Below are 17,592 nucleotides of genomic sequence, written 5' to 3'. Positions count from 1 at the left end.
ACTGACTTCCTAATTCTAACTTCTTTTCTTTCTCTCTCTAGTGGTATACTGATGAAGACCATGGAATAGCTAGCAGCACAGCACACCAACATATATATACCCACATGAGCCACTTCATAAAACAATGTTTCTCTTTACCTTAGCACCTCAAAACACCATGCCATTTAAAGCTTATTAAAACTCATTTTTGTTTTCATTATCTCAAAACTGCACTGTCAAGATGATGATGATCTTTAAAGTACACAGTCAAATCAAGAAACTTAAGGTTACCTTTGTTCCCAAATTTCGTACCTATCATCTTAAGTAGGGACTTCTGTCTTCACAACAGATTATTACCTTACAGAAGTTTGAATTATCCGGTCGGGTTTTATTGTTTAAAATCATTTCTGCATCAGCTGCTGAAACAACAAATAGGAATTGTTTTTATGGAGGCTTTGCATAGATTCCCTGAGCAGGATTTTAATCTTTTTCTAACTGGACTGGTTCAAATGTTGTTCTCTTCTTTAAAGGGATGGCAAGATGTGGGCAGTGATGTCACTAGGGCAGGGACAGGATAAGAGGGATTAGGGAGAGAAGATAGCAGGGCATGGCTGGGAACCCAAGTCCAAGCATACCAACACGAGCAGGCTACTGTCAGCTCCCCTCGGAGAAGAGCTGTTCACAGCCAGACTGGCACAGTTTTCTGAGAAAGACTATTCAAACAGTCTCAGGAAATCAAATATGCAAAGCACTGACTTCTAAGTAAAACCACAGCAGTTGAAAAGACTCCAAAGAAATGTAAGGGAAACTGCCAGCAACGCAGGCCCCCAGGTGCCAGTTATGGCTATAGGTGCTACAAAAACACAGCAAGGGTGATGGGAAAGCATTGTAAATGTGCTTTTAAAAAAAATACTGATGTTCCTAGTGAAAGAGGCAGCTTGAAACTGAGATGTGAACACATCAGCTTGCCCTGTTAAAAGATGAAAATATTTGTATCACAAATCTTAACTTGAAGGAGTCCTTGCATCAATTTTTCTTATTTCATTTCTTTGAGTGTCTTAATTAAAAGAATATTTTAACTTCCTTGGACTCATTTTAAAAAATGGAACATAAAATACAATGTTATGTATTATTATTCCCATTCTACATACTATGGAATTTCTCCCAGTCATTTAATAAATGTGCCTTCATTTTTTCAGAAGTAATGACTTGTGTCTTGAATCAGACCTAAACCGCACTGGCATATGGACACATTTATCTAGAAAGGCTCTTGTTTATTTTGTTAGTAATCCCAGACTACCTTGTAAACATGGAAAGAGTTCAGCTTTGGTAAAAAAATTAGATATATAAAAATGTGTTAAGCTAAACAGTTCATAGGTTTTTGCCTAATAATGTGCAATTTCTCTTATCATAAATACATACAGCTTTTGAGAAATCAACTTAAACTAATTTTAGTTACTTATATCATACACAATTTATAATTTTATTCCAGGGAACTATGATGAGGCTTATATAAGAACGAATAAGATCAGAAATATCATTCTGGCAGTTCTTATGGCTCAGTAGAAGTAGTCAATTATTTAAGTGGTTGACTATTTGTGGTTGACATTACTATAAAAATGAAAGCGGCCGGGCATGGTGGCTCACGCCTGTAATCTCAGCCCTTTGGGAGGCTGAGGCAGGCAGATCACGAGGTCAGGAGATCGAGATCATCCTGGCTAACACAGTGAAACCCCATCTCTACTAAAAATACAAAAAATTAGCTAGGCATCGTGGCGGGTGCCTGTAGTCCCAGCTATTGGGGACGCTGAGGCAGGAGAATGGTGTGAACCCGGGAGGCGGAGGTTGCAGTGAGCCGAGATCACACCACTGTACTCCAGCCTGGGCTACAGAATGAGACTCCGTCTCAAAAAAAGAAAAAAGAAAAAAAGAAAGCATAATTTTTTTTTTTTTTTTCGAGACAGAGTCTTGCTCTATTGCCCAGGCTGGAGTGCAGTGGCATGATCTCGGCTCACTGCAACCTCCGCCTCCTGGGTTCAAACGATTCTTCTGTCTCAGCCTCCCAAGTAGCTGGGATTACAGGTGCATGCCACCATGCCTGGCTAATTTCTGTATTTTTAGTAGAGATGGGTTTTTGTCCTGTTGGCTAGGCTGGTCACGAACTCTTAACCTCAGGTAACCCGCCCGCCTTGGCCTTCCAAAGTGCTAGGATTACAGGCGTGAGCCACATCTGACCGAAAGCATAAATTTTAAATGCTGAATTTGGCCTAGCAAAGCAATATCCAGATAACAGAAAACATCATTTTTTTTCAATTATTTGCAAAACAGCCTCATTTTTAAAAATTTGACTTTATGAGTTTAAACTTAGCTTCAGACCATTTGCTAGACAAAGTTTTCCCAGACAGGGTGAGCTACAGCATAAAAACCTAAAAATGGAAGAAATGGAAAAAAAATCTACCAATTGAACATGAGACTGGTGAGTCATGCATAGGAATGGACAGAGGATTGTGAAATCCATCTTCAACTACAGCTTCAGAGCATGCCATTGAGTCGCTTCACCTTAATTAAATCTCAACTCCCACTCCTCCATTGGAACCACAAACTGACCTTCCAATCTGTAGGACTCTTGTCAAAATTCTGTTTCTTAATACAGTTCAATCATTGTGAGTAGCTGGATCAATCTTTGCAGAATTGTATATCAAGAAGCGGTAGTAATATATGTTCACATCCTGGACAGCATTAATAGTCATAAAAGCAAATTAAATAGAAATTCTCCTTTTATCTTAATTGAAGCCAGACATTGTACAATGTCAGATATTGTACAACATCATATATCATACAAGTCAGATATTATAATCATAATATCTAAGTCAGATACTATTTAATATTTATACAATATCAAAATGATATGGATTAATATTTCTTTAGTTTCTAAGCATGTGCAGTATTTTCTCTGGAGTGAGGTAATCCCAGCACATATTTTTCAAGCATTGAAGGCTGCAAAAAGTAATGATGTGAATAAAGTCGAAGTAGTTTTCATTTGACCCTCATAGGACAAGTTTTCCTTTCCAATGAGAGTTTTAAATTAGCTTATGGAAAAAAGAAGAAAATGGACAAATAAGTTAGAGATAAACTTAATCTGAGAATAAGTTTAAAACATACAGGAACCAGTCATACCACTAAGATGTGCAGACTTGTCTTGACCTTCATAGCTGCAGCCTCTGCAGACACAGGAATGGCTAAGACTCCTTTCATAACAACCTGTGAGAGTACACCAGTGCCCAGAGGCACATACACGAAAAGAAGGGAGAAATGGCTTACATCTCTTCTATGGATACAGGGTTGGTTTTTTAAGTTTCTATCAAGATTTTTAGAAAATCACTATGAATTATTTTTTAACATGTTTGTTGGAAATTTTGCTAAATATGAGTACATACCTTCATACTTTATTAAATATCAGGCACAGAATATAATTCAATGCATTCTTGATAACTCAGAGCCACTACCATAAAAGTTAATGAACATATTGGGCTTCGTGACATTCTGCATATTTTCTGTTTCTTTTCTTATTCACAGGTAGTCACTGAGGCTACCAGTTCCACTTCTTGGCATTTGCTACTTTTGCTCGAAGTTGATGTGAGAATACTGATTTATAAGACTACTAGATTTGTACAATATTTATGATTCAATAAACTCTAAATAGAAAACACAACAAAACATAAGCATGACTTTTTTCCATAAAGTAAGAGGATTTTGTTGGCCAACTCTGTGGCAGTTATTTCAGCAGCGTCCAAGAACTCTTTTGTGTACATCCTGAGTGACCTAGAATGTGTATTCAGGATGTCTGAGGGATACAGATGGTTGAGAGTAATAGACAAGTGTGGGTTATAAAGTATAACATCACAGCCAGGCATGGTGGCGGCTCACACCTGTAATCATAGCACTTTGGGAGGCCAAGCGGGGTGGATTGCCTGAGCCCAGTTCGAGACCAGCCTGGGTAACACGGTGAAACCCCGTCTTTATTGAAATACAAAAAAGTAGCCAGGCATGGTGGTGTGCTCCTGTAATCCCAGCTACTCGGGAGTCTGAGACAGGAGAATCACTTGAACCCGGGAGTCGGAGGTTGCAGTTAGCAGAGATCGCGCCATTGCACTCCAGCCTGGGTGACAGAGCGAGACTCCATCTCAAAATAAATAAATAAATACATAAACAAAGTATAACACCACTATCCCATGAGGAAAGCTCAGAGCATGATATGAATGGACCAATATTATGGCCCATAGAAATGTATCATCTTTCTGCACAGTCTTCTTTCTGTGACAATATTAACATTTACACCCAAGAATTTGAATTAATAGTTAACTTCCTTAATTGAGAGAAAACTTTTTTTTTGGTGCTTGCAGGCTTTAAGCCTCAACAAACTCGATAAAAATTCTTATTCTATATAGTCTTTCATCTGAACCCACTCTTCAAATTATTTAAAAAGCATGTGTGAGTGTGGTGTGAAGTGTGACCATCCAACAATCAAAAACCCTTTTTATTTTTTAAGCTTCTTCTATCCAAGGTCCTGATATTTGTGACTCATGAGCAAAAAAGGTGTTTCACTGGGTAAGTTTGGTTTCCAGTGTTAATAACAGAAAGATTGGTGGCAAAGAAAATGTAACATATTAAGCAGAAATATTAATCATCATAACCTGATTCTGGTTCCATGAGCCAGAATGAATAACCTGATAAGGAGGAAGGCGGTCACATCTCACCTCCTGCTGGAGACACAGTGCACTGCAGCTGAGGTCAGTTGGACCTGGGTTAGAGTCTCAGTACCACCAACTCACTAATGGGGAACATTTAAAGAACAATACTTAGCCTCTTTGAACTCCAGTGTCTTAATTTGTAAAAAGTACAAAAAGACCTACCTTACAGAACTGGTTGCATTGCTATGAAGATTTACATAGATACAATGCCTGACACCTTCCTTTCACCTTTTCCCTCCTTCTAGTCACAACCATATAGCTGCTTCTTAATGGCTCCATAGATTACACAGATTCTTGCCTTAGTCTTCTGTGTCCTCAGGTGCTGGGCACTTGAAGGTACTCATTAAGCATTTGCTGTGTTCCAATACTGACATGTCAGTGACAATTCTTTTTGGACTTTTAATCATTCTTAATAAACTGAGCAGCAGGATCTTCTGGTATATTTTACTTATTATATCAAGAGCCTTTGCTGGCTGGGTAAACAGCAGAGCACAGATCTGGGCTCTGGAGAGTTACAAAAGAGGGGCAAAACACCAAACACCATCCCTACCTTCAAGGAGTTTATAAATAAATGGAAAAAAGAAGTCACATGAAAAAAATATTTAACTCTACACACACCGGAAGGCAAGAGGATCCAGACAGAAAACTGAGTCCAGGGTAAGAATGTAGGGTAGGATTCAAGGCTGGGCGGAGAGAAGGTGGTTTCTGGATTATTATGAAGCAGTCATTGTCTGACCACACTTAGGTTTCTTTAACAGTCTCAGGCTTGCTGTGGACACTGTGCTTTTCAGAACACTTTTTTTTTTTCAAATGTAACTATATACACAAATATGTGCTATATATACATACATATATATATATATATATATATTTAAAGAACAATACTTAGGCTCTTTGAACTCCAGTTGCTTAATTTGTAAAAAGTACAAAAAGACCTACCTTACAGAACTGTTGCATTGTTATGAAGATATATATATATATATATATAATCTCCATATATAAGGGAATGCACTACATAAAAGTAATTATAATTAAGCTATTGTGTCTAGAGTTACGGGTTAGGTACCTAAGGAGTATACTTGAGCCTGTTTCGTTTCTATCCTAATAGAAATTTATAGATCATGAAAACTTAGTTTTGTCATCTGAGAGTCATCCTGGAAGGGAGATCCCTGAGGAGGCAATTCCACTGTTTCCCCACTATATTCTCTACTGTGCTGCTCTATTAATCATTTCAAAATTCATTACTCAAAACTTTTAATGGGTAAAATTCCAACAGTTCTAGGATAGAATTTAACATCATTTGTAATGTCTCCGACTTGTGTTTCTGTCTTTTCCTACAAGTCTTCACTACCCTTCTAACACTCCACCATATTGGGCTGTTTGCTGGGTTCCAAATATGCCATACATAAAATATGCCAGGCTCTAGTTATGCCATATAGCTTTACTTTTAAATTTCATCTTCATTTCAATACCGACATAGGTTTGAGAGTCTTTGCAGTTCCGCTGTTCCTGGAAAAGGGGTCCCGATCCAGACCCTAAAAATGGGTCCTTGGATCTTGCAAAGGAGAGAATTCAAGTAAAGCCACAGAGCATAGTGGAAGAAGTAAGTTTTTCAGAAACCGTTTCGTTACAGTGTGGGATATCCTCTGAAAGCAAAAGGAGGAATGCCCTGTCCTTTGTTAGCGCCTCTACTTTTATAAGGAGTTACAAAGAGCTACAATTAAACTTGGAATGTGTCTATGTGCTCACTAAAGGCAGGGGCCTTCAGTGTCATTGATATTACATGACCCTTAATCTTTTAACCTAAGCTTGTTCATTAACGTTATCTCTAAGTAAAGAGGGCTGAATTCTTAGGACATAGGGACATTCTGCAGGCATGGTGGGAGATGCTCTGTATGGTCATAAATATTCTGTAATAATAGGTTGTAGCCAGCTTGGAAAGTGGCTATTTTCAGACCACAAGCGTTAATCTTATAGGTGCCTTAAGAGTGTTCTAGCTCTTCACTTCAAGACGGAGTCATTCTGGTCATACTTCATTAGACCAGAGACCTAGTAGGCAGGGGTTCCTTCAACATCTGGAGTATATTTCCTTCCCCATTTCCATTCTAATTCACGTGCTACCTCTTCTATAATGTTTTCGTCAAACTCTGCCCTATTCAAAAAACAGCTTTACTCATGTGGCCAACTCAGCACATATCACATTATTTACAGCTATGTATCCACCCTGCCCTTAGAAGCAAGGATCATAGTCCTATTTTCAAAGTTCCAGCAGAAATGATAGTACCCAGTACACCAACAGGAACGGAATTGGTGTGACAGTTGTATCAGTTAGCCACAGCATTCCATGAAGAACATCGAAGGAGATCTCTAAAATAAAGTATTACCAGTAATCTTTGATTATTAGGCCTCTTCAAGGGGACTAACTACAATTAGCCTCTTGATGTAGACATTTACAGAACCATCATATTATCCAAATGACTCTCATAAAACTTTCAAATGGATGTAATCTCATTTCATTTCATTGTGTGAATATATGAGATAGATATTAATATATTGGAAAAATGAGAGAGCAATCTTGCAATGATAGTAAAATAGACAAGTGCCCAGGAGCTAATAGGCTAAAGTTAAACCAAAACAGAGGTAGGTCAGTGCCATAGAAAACAGGTAAGTCACACTTCTAAGAGTCAAGAAAAATCCAAAAAGATCTAGGAATCATGTTGAAATACAAGTTGCTTTTGGATCATCAGTGGAGAGTTTCTTTCAAACTCCGGGTTTAAACTATACCAAGGAGACATTCATCTATACAGGCTATATAGGATATCCTATACATACATAGGAATATATATATTCCTATATTATATTATACAGGAAAAAACTTTCCAATATTGTAGGCTGTGAAACAGGAGCAATTACAAAGTAAACTCACTAGTCAAGAGAAAAATACCAAGCAGTAGGTTAGATAGAATTCTGAATGCAATTATCTCCACAACACACTGCCAGATGGCTACCAAAGAATAATGGTCCCATCTGACTTTTGTAAGAAACAGGGAGGAGACAAATTTTAGGCAATGCTTTCCCCATGGAAGTTAAAAACGGAAGTCTAAATAGAGTTCTAATAATGAGGAATACTACTACTAACGACCTTGGAGGTTTTTCCTAGCATAAGAAACCGTGTCATCTGCACCCATTTCTGGAAAAATGAGTAAATATATCTTTATATAGTTCTCATAATCTTCTGTTCATAAAGTTCAAATTGTTTACTCTTGAAACATACTCATAAATTGTTTACATCACCAAGAGTTCTTAGCTTTGGGGCTGTCTAAATTTAAATATTATATTCAAACAATCAAAATGTTTTACACTGATTTACTAATTAAAACAAAGAAAAAAGACAAGACACTTTTTATCACAATTTAAAATGTGCAAGGAAGTTAGGATAAATATTTATTTCCACATAACATTTCTTAATTGTGAAAAACACAATATCCTAGTCACATTTACACATTATTTAAACTTGGCACTAAATTACATTCAAGATATTTAGTAATTTTGACCAGGAATCTGAAATTAGAAGTAAATATATAATACTACATTTTTCTTATATTTTATATGATTTCAAAATATTAGGATTAACATAGGGATAGCTTTAAAATTCACACAAGAACAAAATGACTATAAAAATACTCAGAAATACAGAATTTCATTGGATATGATTGCTTATTCAAATAGGTGATCATGTGAAGATTTAAATTCACTATGATCATTTTTAACAAAACAGTTATTAATATATTAAAACACTAAGAGGCTGCTTTGGGGAATCACTGGCTAAATCATAAAACAATGGAAATGTTTACAATGTAGTATCTGTATTATAAAATACACAAAGGCAACACATTTGGAACAGAAAGTTTCTGTATTTTTTCAGCATTTATAAATACAAACTTTATTAACTTAAAATTCTTCTTTCTATAATTTTTAGGCTCCTGTTCCATAAAAAGGGGGGCTCCTTAAAGAATTGTGAGGGGGATTTTTAAAAGGTATCAAAATGTAGAACTTAATGGAGGCTTTGTTGATTTATTTCCTCCCATTAGTTTAATCACAAGAGGAACTTTTCTTCACTTTTCATGCGCACTTCCAACAGAGTACATAATTAACGGTGTGTAAAAGCCACAGGGCTCTGAATTATTATAAAATGGAATATTGGAGTATTATAAAGTTGATGATTACTACTCATTCTTAGGAACCAAGAGCATTATGAGATTTAGTTTTATTAACTTCACATTCATTGAAAGTGAAATCAAATACTGTACTTTTAGTAATGTCCAAAACTTCATAACTTTCTCTCCCCTTATATAAGTTTAGTAAAGATGTATTATTTTATATGGACTGAAATATCTACAGAACCTTCTCAAATGGAATCTGAAATTTCATTTTAAAAGACTGTTTTTCCACAACATGCATTTAATTTAAAAGTGGGAAAAAAAACTCTGCAGAAAAAAAATGACAATTGGAGAGCTGTTGGTCTAACATGAGAACATGATTCAGGACCAGCATTAAGCAGTGCATGACCATTAGCTGCAGAGTAACTGTACAGGAGTGGAATTTCATATACAATGATTCACCATGTGGCATTCCACAAGTATGTATAGAATATGTTTATTTGGAAAACATCTGTTGTCAGTGGGAGACAAACTTAGTATATTTGTGATAAAGGTTTATATTGAAAAATCCCACAAAACTGTTACAAAGTTTTTCTAAAGCATTTCGTACAAGCCTAGTATTTGATCATTAGTCACAACTTGAATTTTAAGCAAATACTACTTAACTCTGCATTATGTCTGATTGTCCTTAACAAGTTGTAAATAGGTTTCTATATATTTTTCAAATGACTTTAAGTTTTAGTTACATATAAATTGTTAAGTATTAAATTTATCATATTAAATCAAGGAAATGCATAAATACAATTATTAAAAAATGCTTTCAAACTAACTTTTTGATTTGGGTCTTTTGAAATAAGTCACTAATGCTAAGCTATAAAAACTAAAAAGAAGTAAGACTACCTTTCAAAAATTCTTCTGAATGAAATTATCAGGCATCTTCAGGTCACAAAAGTAGGAAAATACAAACTAGGTAAATATGACTTATCTCTTTAAGGAAGCTATTGCTCTCATAAAACTGACAATCAGAATCCAGTTTACAAATGTCTAACGTACAGCAAGGAACACACAGATTCTTGCATTGGCTATTGTATCTGCTCACAGGGATGTCTCACTGCTCAGAAGTTTAAACACAGAAATGAAACAAGTATTGCACTACTTACAGTATGAAGGTGGATTTGGGTTGAGGGACAGAATTTACAATACATGATCAAAGCAGTTTTATTAATAATTGTGACACTCTTCTCATATATATGTAAAAAATAAATTGAAGATCGAGTCATAGACAAGTCTCCCTGTCAACACCTTTCCCTGAGTCAGCTTTCTTCTCTTTTCGGCTTTCAATGCTACAGAAGGAAAAAAAGGAGACATTTATTACTGCAATCCAGCATGGCTACTATGACATCTGCTTGCTCAGACATAAAACCCGTCAACCCCAAAGCACCACAAGAGCCCGTAGGCATTGCTCTCTCATGCTGCGAAGCACAGATAGACAGCAACAATTAAAATCCTCTGCACTCAGTGAGATAGAAACCAAGAACTGCAGAGAAGGGGAAATTCAAAAACAGACACTAAACAACAAAAATCAGACATTTTTTAAACAGTTCCAAAAACATGCAAGATTAATACCATGGTCCTTATTTGGGCAAGTGACTCACTGATGATAGTTGAAAATGTCAGCCATGCTCCCATCTTAAGACAGTGCCAACTCTAGTAAATGACACAAACAAGATGTCGCAGGAGGCATTTCTGGGCTCTGCTGCAAATGGCTCCTCCCTTGTGCATGGACTGGATCCTGACCTTTGATGAAGACTGTACCTTGGCCAGGTTAGACAGACAGCTCCACTGGCCTGGAGGACAGGTTACCATGCACGCTGCTCTCCAGACACCTGTGCTATCTCTTTACAGACAAACCCTTACCCTGTGCATCAGAGGAATGATGCTTCACCTCACTCCTCAGATAAACTCATTCCCAAGTTTAATCTCACCCTCTGTTTAATCTCACCCTCTCATTAACTTTACCAATGAGTAAACTGGTCATGTGACTCTACCATTTTTGCCTGTTTGGTTCAGTATTTTCCCATCGTACACTTTTCTTACTCTCACGCTGACAATTTTTCATGGAAAATTCAAACAATATCATTACAGGGATGAAGTTCACACCATGTTCCAGAGAGGGCAGAAATGCTTTCTCCCTGATACTTGCAGCACACAGCAAAACCCTCCTCATCTGAGGCTTCTATGTGACCCTCCCCACTGCTGACACAAAGGGCAGCCCATAGCCAGCTACTGAGGCTCTGGGCTGTAAGTATCCATACATTTTTACTGTTAACTTCGGCCCTTAATATAAATTTATGAAACACTTGACAATGGACCGCACCCTTGGTTTTATAACTCTTCTCCAAGTAATAAAGTAATAAAACTCCATTTTTCTATGGGGCCTCCTGTACAACTTTCTAAGTGGTCAATAACTTAGACACATTCTAAGAGTGTGTTTTTTAAATTGTTTTTCCTCCAATTCAAGCTAGAAACAGCCCTTCTCAGTTGTCACCACCACCCGGCACCATCAGGTAAGAAGTGCCGGAGCTTCTGCCATCTGTGGCACGCTGCCAGCTCTGAGAGCTGGTGTGAGCGCGTGTCTATGGCGCCCGGGTTTGTGCCTGCCACACTTCTCAGCACATACTACTTACAGGTCAGAGCAAAGCAACTTTTCTCCCTTTTCTTTTCTCCTTCCATGAGAAAAGATGACAGTGTGCACATGATGTGTTGAGAGCCCTAACTCGTATTTTTAACTCCTCTATCTGTATGACTCACTTTCTTCTACTTTAAGTTCCTTTTATATGACAAGTGTCTGCTCTCCTGCTTTCCAAATTAACTTTTCCTTAAGCTCTACCTGCCTTCCAGTCTCTTTTGCCAAACAAAGTCAATGAAAAAGGGCAGCACTGGGCTTGGTGTTGGAAGATCTAGGTTCAGTTTTCAGAAGCTCAGAATGAGCTGCATGACCTTGGACTAGTTATTTAATCTCTCTGAGACTTGGTTTCTTCATCTGTAAAATTGGTTTTGCACTAGATGGCCTCTAGGCTCTCTTGTAGTGAGAATTCCAGAATTCTGAGGCTGGTATTCCCAATTCCAATGAACTCTTATTTTTTGAAAGATAGAATAACAGATCCTATATGTAGGAGATTGTAGGACAGAGATATACTGGTCTCTACACATGTGCAATTACTGTGTGCACAATACTTTGAAACGTGGGAGGTGTTCCATAACCTTTTGATAAATGAATGTGTGCCAAGTGGCACTATTAGTCACCAAGTCATAAATAAAAAGATTCATAATATCAACTTGATCCATAGATGTGCTTCCTTCTGACTCTGCTTTGGTTGTTTGGTTACAAAACAATAACCTATTAAATGTCTGGGTTTTTTTCCCTCTTCATCATAACCATAGTTTTGGTATCAGATTAGATTTCAGCAAACTATGAAGCAGAAATTTTATAACCAGCTCAAGACCTCTAGGATCCATTGTTCGGAATTACTTGTTAAGTTCGCTTTTGTGGAGGCCAATCAATTTTAAGCTTTCATTGTAACAAACATGTATTATGCATCTGTTATCTGTCATTGTAATAAACATATGTTGCATATCTATTATATGCCAGGAACTCCATAATGACCTAGGAGTACAAGATAGATAAGAGTGTCCCTGTCCCTGAGGAGTTAAAATTTAAAATATAAGGAAGTAATATTTCAAGAGAGGGCAAAAAGTGACCTGGTACTGTCATGATGCTAAGTAAACTATGAAACTATCACTTTTTAATGTAACTAAAATAGTGGGTTTTTTTTGAGACAGAATGTTGCTCTGTTGCCCAGGCTGGAGTGCAGTGGCACAATCTTGGCTCACTGCAACCTCCACGTCACAGGTTCAAGGGATTCTCCTGCCTCAGCCTCCTGAGTAGCTGGGATTACAGGTGTGCGTTACCATGCCCAACTAATTTTTGTATTTTTAGTAGAGATAGGGTTTCACCATGTTGGCCAGGCCGATCTTGAACTCCCGAGCTCAAGTGATCTGCTCGCCTCGGCCTCCCAAAGTGCTGAGATTATAGGCGTGAGCCACCACGCCCAGGCTAAAGTTGTTTTTATGAATAATATTTCCAAGAAGTCATGAGAGAGCCTAAGCCTAGGCAATCAGAGCAAAGAAAGAATCTGGGATAGAAAAAGGTGGTGGGGGAGTGCAGGGGTGGGTGTTGGGGGGTAGAGCGGATAGTCCCAGAGACTAGCCTCTGTCACCAAGGCAAAGCTAAGTGCTGCTTTTCCTAACATTGCCAAGGACCTCCAGACACACTGATCTTGGGTATCAGTTTAAAAAACGTAGCAGTTGCTAACCTATTCTGATGCAATGCGGTCGTTAATGAGCCCTATTTTCACCAGCCCATTTAATAAGCTGCAGAGGCTCTTGTCACATGCATGTATGACATCAGGATCAAAATTAGACATCCTCCAGATAAGACAGAATTTGCAGTTAGTTCTTAGATTCTACTGTCAGTTAAACGAGATAAAATATTTTTGACAACAAAAAGTGAATGATATAATTGAGAAAATATAATTTCTATTCAAAATTCCATGAAAAAAGGGTTTCTAGGCTTCTCTGACACATATTACAGCACAGGATGGAAAATAACTCAGAATGGGGGGTGTCAAAGGCTGCATGGGTGCCAGCTCAGGACTCAGACCCTAGTAACCTGCTCTTTGGGTCTCTTTTTGCCAATGGATACTCTACCAGGTACTAAATTTTCACAGTTCCTGGTCATGATGCTTTAAAGCCTTTAACAGATACCACGAAAAGGAAGTGGCTTTGGGAGCCTTATTAGTATCAGTAGTTTTAGAATTCTGTAAGTCATACACTTTCTGCCAGAGTTTCTACTGTAATGAGGATAAAAGAGATTAACTACCAACCAAAAGATGTTTCTCACATGGAAAACCACAAATGCGATCACATCAAAAGGTAAGGAAAGCTGGATAAACTTTCATTCCACAATAGTCTGAACCTCACGTCAGTGAAAGTACATTTAAAGAATAAGAAACAAGTGGTTATATCTAAATATAAAGGATAGTCTATTGAAAATTGGACCTGCTTTAAAGCACATTATATTGTTCACTAGAGTCAACCCACTATGTGAAGTCATCTGGATATATATTTTTAAAACAAAAAGATTTTTCTGGTGAAAAGTATCACTTGACTTTAAGGAGTAGCTAAAATATCACGTCACAAGACTTTTGCTTGAACCAAAGAAAAATAGAGGAAAAGTCTGGACTTTGAATCCATATAATACAGGAAGAAAAATTTTTCCAGGTTTGTTTCAAATTCTCAACACATTCACCATCAAGGGCATTTTATTTTGAGCTCATAAACCTGGATTTAACATTATTTAAAAAATCAGAGAAATGTCATATTTTTCATGTGACAAGTACACATTTCAATGGGCTTGAGAAACTGCCCTTCTCATAATTCTGATTTTCTTCAAAAGTACTAGCAAAACAGAGAATTACTATGAGAAATATTTATCAGACTGTAGCAAGGATCTTTGAGAAAGGAAGTTAAAGCATGTTTTAGAATAAAATGTTACTTTGTCTTGAGCCAAGCAAAGAAATACATGAAAGTTTTAAAGTCCTATTAAGACAGAAAATACCAACCAAAAGTCTTTGAGAGGGAGCCCATTGAGTAATTTATTAATATATTATCTTCATTTGTAGTAAATATTAAAGGTGGTTGAGAGAGAGACACAGAGAGAGAGAGAGAGAGAACTAATTCTCAGCTTCGGGGATGAAGATTCTATGCACCTGCTGTTTGTCTCGTCTTGTTTATACTGTTTGGTATAGAGATGACACTGAAGCAGCATGCCATTTTGGGGTGACAAAAACCAGCAATAAGAGATATATTCTCTAAGTCTAATGTAGCCTCTTTCTCTTGCCCATGTTTCCAGTGATGTCTCATGAAGTGAGATATGGCTTGCCAGTCTGGAGGCATGGTGGTACATAATGGAGGCTCTCAGCTTTGCAATTTCTTTCTTTCTTTTTTCTTTTTCTTTTTCTTTTTTTTTTCTTTGACAGAGTCTCTCTCTGTTGCCCAGGCTGGAGTGCAGTGGCACAATCTCAGCTCACTGCAACCTCTGCCTCTTGGGCTCAAGTGATCCTCCTGCCTCAGCCTCCAAAGTAGCTGGGATTACAGGCATCCGCCACCACGCCTGGCTAATTTTTTTGTATTTTTAGTACAGAAAAGGTTTCACCATGTTGACGAAGCTTGTCTCGAACTCCTGACCTCAAGTGATCCGCTCACCTTGGCATCCCAAAATGCTGGGATTACAAGCATGAGTCACCACACCAGGCAAGCTTTTCAATTTCTTAAAGGGACAAATTTAATTTTCCCTATCCAGAAATTTGATGCCATTACTAACTACAGTTCTGTGAAACTTGTTGATTTATACATGATGCATCTGTATAAATCAAGGAAGGAATAAAGTGTATTCAAGTTTCAGACTAACTTAAAGAGCTGAGTTGTTACAGATATATCATCAAACTCAGTCTGCTACTGGATCTGAGCCCAACACTCTCCATGCCTTTTGCCTCCCCAAAACTCACACAGAGGACATAGACTGACCAGGTTTCTAGAAGACACCATTTAACATAAGGAAATGCAACCAAGGAATAGGTTTGAGGGAGAGGGTCTTACCTTTGGGGAATCAGCTTCTAGAGTGATTAGGAAGGGGAGCTTATGACAAAAATGTAATATAAAAATTAAGTAGAAAAAGTTAATTTAAGGTTACGAAAATAAAGGAACTTTATAATTATAGTAAACACTGTCCCAATTCCCTCAATCACTCTCTAACAAAAAGAGATATTAGCATAACATAGGAATTCCTCTTTCTTCAGATCAGCATCTAAGAAGACTGGGTGATTTGAACTCTTATTTATAAATCCTGGAAGATTCACTTGGAAATCCTTTGATGACTGTTGATATTTAGGGACACACTCTTCCCCCAGCATGCACTTAAAACTACCATCCACAACTACAGGAGTTGTTTGTACATTTACACACAGAGAAGTAAGAATGGATAGAACTTTCAGAAGTTGAAAGTTTTGGGATAAGAAGTTTAGGGAAGACTTTCAGGGGGTTGGAGTCAGGACTAGAACTATACTAAATATAAATATTTATGCATATTTATAAAATATAAATATAAAATACACACAGTGCATATCAGTCTAAAAAAGGGAAAATAAAGGAGTGCAAAATGTGGCCAGATGTCTAAAGGGGTCCTGGGGGAAGTGGGTGATGAGGGAATAAAATAAAATCATACTGAAAAACAGTAGGCCAAGATGAATGTCCAAAAATGTCATGCATTGTGACTCATTTCTAGCACAGTTCCCCATACCACAGTTGGTATGAAAAACATACCAACATTTGAAATAATTACAATTTCTACCCACTTTTGGAAAGAATTTTCTGGAATATTTTATATCTAAATTTGATGGAAACTAATATTATTCTTTTGCTTATGGTTTATGTCAAAAAACAATTGGAATTAGTATAAATTCTCATTATTTTAAAATCCAAACCTTTTAGAAGGAAAGCTTGACTCCTTATCTTTTGAGTTATCGGCAGTAATCAGAAGGTTCCTCCACAAGGCAGTCTTTGACATTTCATCAGATATATTGATCACAGATGGATCATCTCTAGACAGGAGTTTCCCCAAATGAAATAATAAACATTACACAAGTAACTGCAGTTTTTCAATGACAGAAACTAAATATAGGGCAATCATATATCTATGAAGAATATTTTTCCCAATTTTTAAATTGTGGTAAAATACACATAACATAAAATTTACTACCTTAACTATTTTTAAAAGTACAGTTCAGGGTTACTAAATACATTCATAATGTTGTGCAACCATCACCACCATCCATTTCCAGAACTCTTTTTATCCTATAAAACTGGAACGCCATGCCCACTAAACCACAACTCTCCATTTCCTCTTGTTCCCAGTCCCTGGCAACTATAATTCCACTTTCTGTCTCTAGGTTTCTGACTTCTCTAAGTGCCTCATATAAGCAGAATCATACAGTATTTGTCTTTTTGTGACTGGTTTATTTCAGTTAGTACAACATCCTCAAGGTTCATCCATGTTGTAGCACATGTCAGAATTTCCTCCTTTTTAAACCTGGATAATGTTCCATTGTATGTATATGCCCCATTTTGTTTATTGTACAGTATTTTTGATAATTAAAAATGAAGAAGTATTGAATATTTCTCTCAATTATTGAAAACAATCTGTGAAAAATAAAAAAACTAAAGAAAATATTCTAGTTGAATAGATACTGAGTTGGCCTGTGGTATTCTTAATTCATTTCAAATTACAGAGAATGGGTTCCGCATGTCCATTGCTTAAACGCTTGCCCCTAACATCATAGCAACCAGATCACTTCCCTCCTTTGCTCAGACCTTGCAGTGGCTCCCAGTCACTCAGAGTCAATGCCAAGTCCTTATAATGGCCTAAAGGCTCTGTCCCCACCTCACTCTGATTTCACCTCCTGCCACTGCATCCCTGCTCACTCCTTTCCAGCCCCATTTCAGTAGCCTCCTGACTGTTCTGGAACACAATGGGCATGGTGCTGCCTGGGGGCCTTGTCCTTGCTCTTCCCTCTGCTTATCAT

At 37.3% G+C, this 17,592-nt stretch overlaps 2 protein-coding genes across 21 annotated transcripts in view; one reads left to right on the top strand and one right to left on the bottom strand.

Moving 5' to 3' along the window:
* DPP4 (dipeptidyl peptidase 4) overlaps nt 1-1,180 on the top strand; it is an 82,492-nt gene extending 81,312 nt beyond the window's left edge. For both annotated transcript variants that reach the window (XM_009443585.5, XM_515858.7), the window contains exon 26: nt 42-1,180. In XM_009443585.5, the coding sequence (XP_009441860.1) occupies nt 42-143 (102 nt within the window). In that variant the 3' untranslated portion in view covers nt 144-1,180. The remainder of the gene's footprint in view (nt 1-41) is intronic.
* A 7,458-nt stretch (nt 1,181-8,638) lies between these two features.
* The window catches only part of SLC4A10 (solute carrier family 4 member 10), a 363,956-nt gene continuing 355,002 nt past the window's right edge, over nt 8,639-17,592 (bottom strand). For 9 of the 19 annotated variants that reach the window (XM_054679076.1, XM_054679077.1, XM_063790522.1 and 6 more), the window contains 2 exons: nt 16,495-16,611; nt 8,639-10,233 (listed from right to left, as the gene is read on the bottom strand). In XM_054679076.1, the coding sequence (XP_054535051.1) occupies nt 10,167-10,233; nt 16,495-16,611 (184 nt within the window). In that variant the 3' untranslated portion in view covers nt 8,639-10,166. Of the gene's footprint in view, nt 10,234-15,610; nt 15,650-16,494; nt 16,612-17,592 lie in introns of all 19 variants that reach the window. The other 10 variants (XM_063790514.1, XM_063790518.1, XM_063790515.1 and 7 more) reach the window with 2 other exon arrangements.

The sequence above is a fragment of the Pan troglodytes genome, chromosome 13, assembly GCF_028858775.2.
Source record: "Pan troglodytes isolate AG18354 chromosome 13, NHGRI_mPanTro3-v2.0_pri, whole genome shotgun sequence".
Taxonomy (NCBI): domain Eukaryota; kingdom Metazoa; phylum Chordata; class Mammalia; order Primates; family Hominidae; genus Pan; species Pan troglodytes.
The sequence above is the reverse complement of the archived record's forward strand: the minus strand, read 5'-3'. Positions and strand labels throughout refer to the sequence as shown.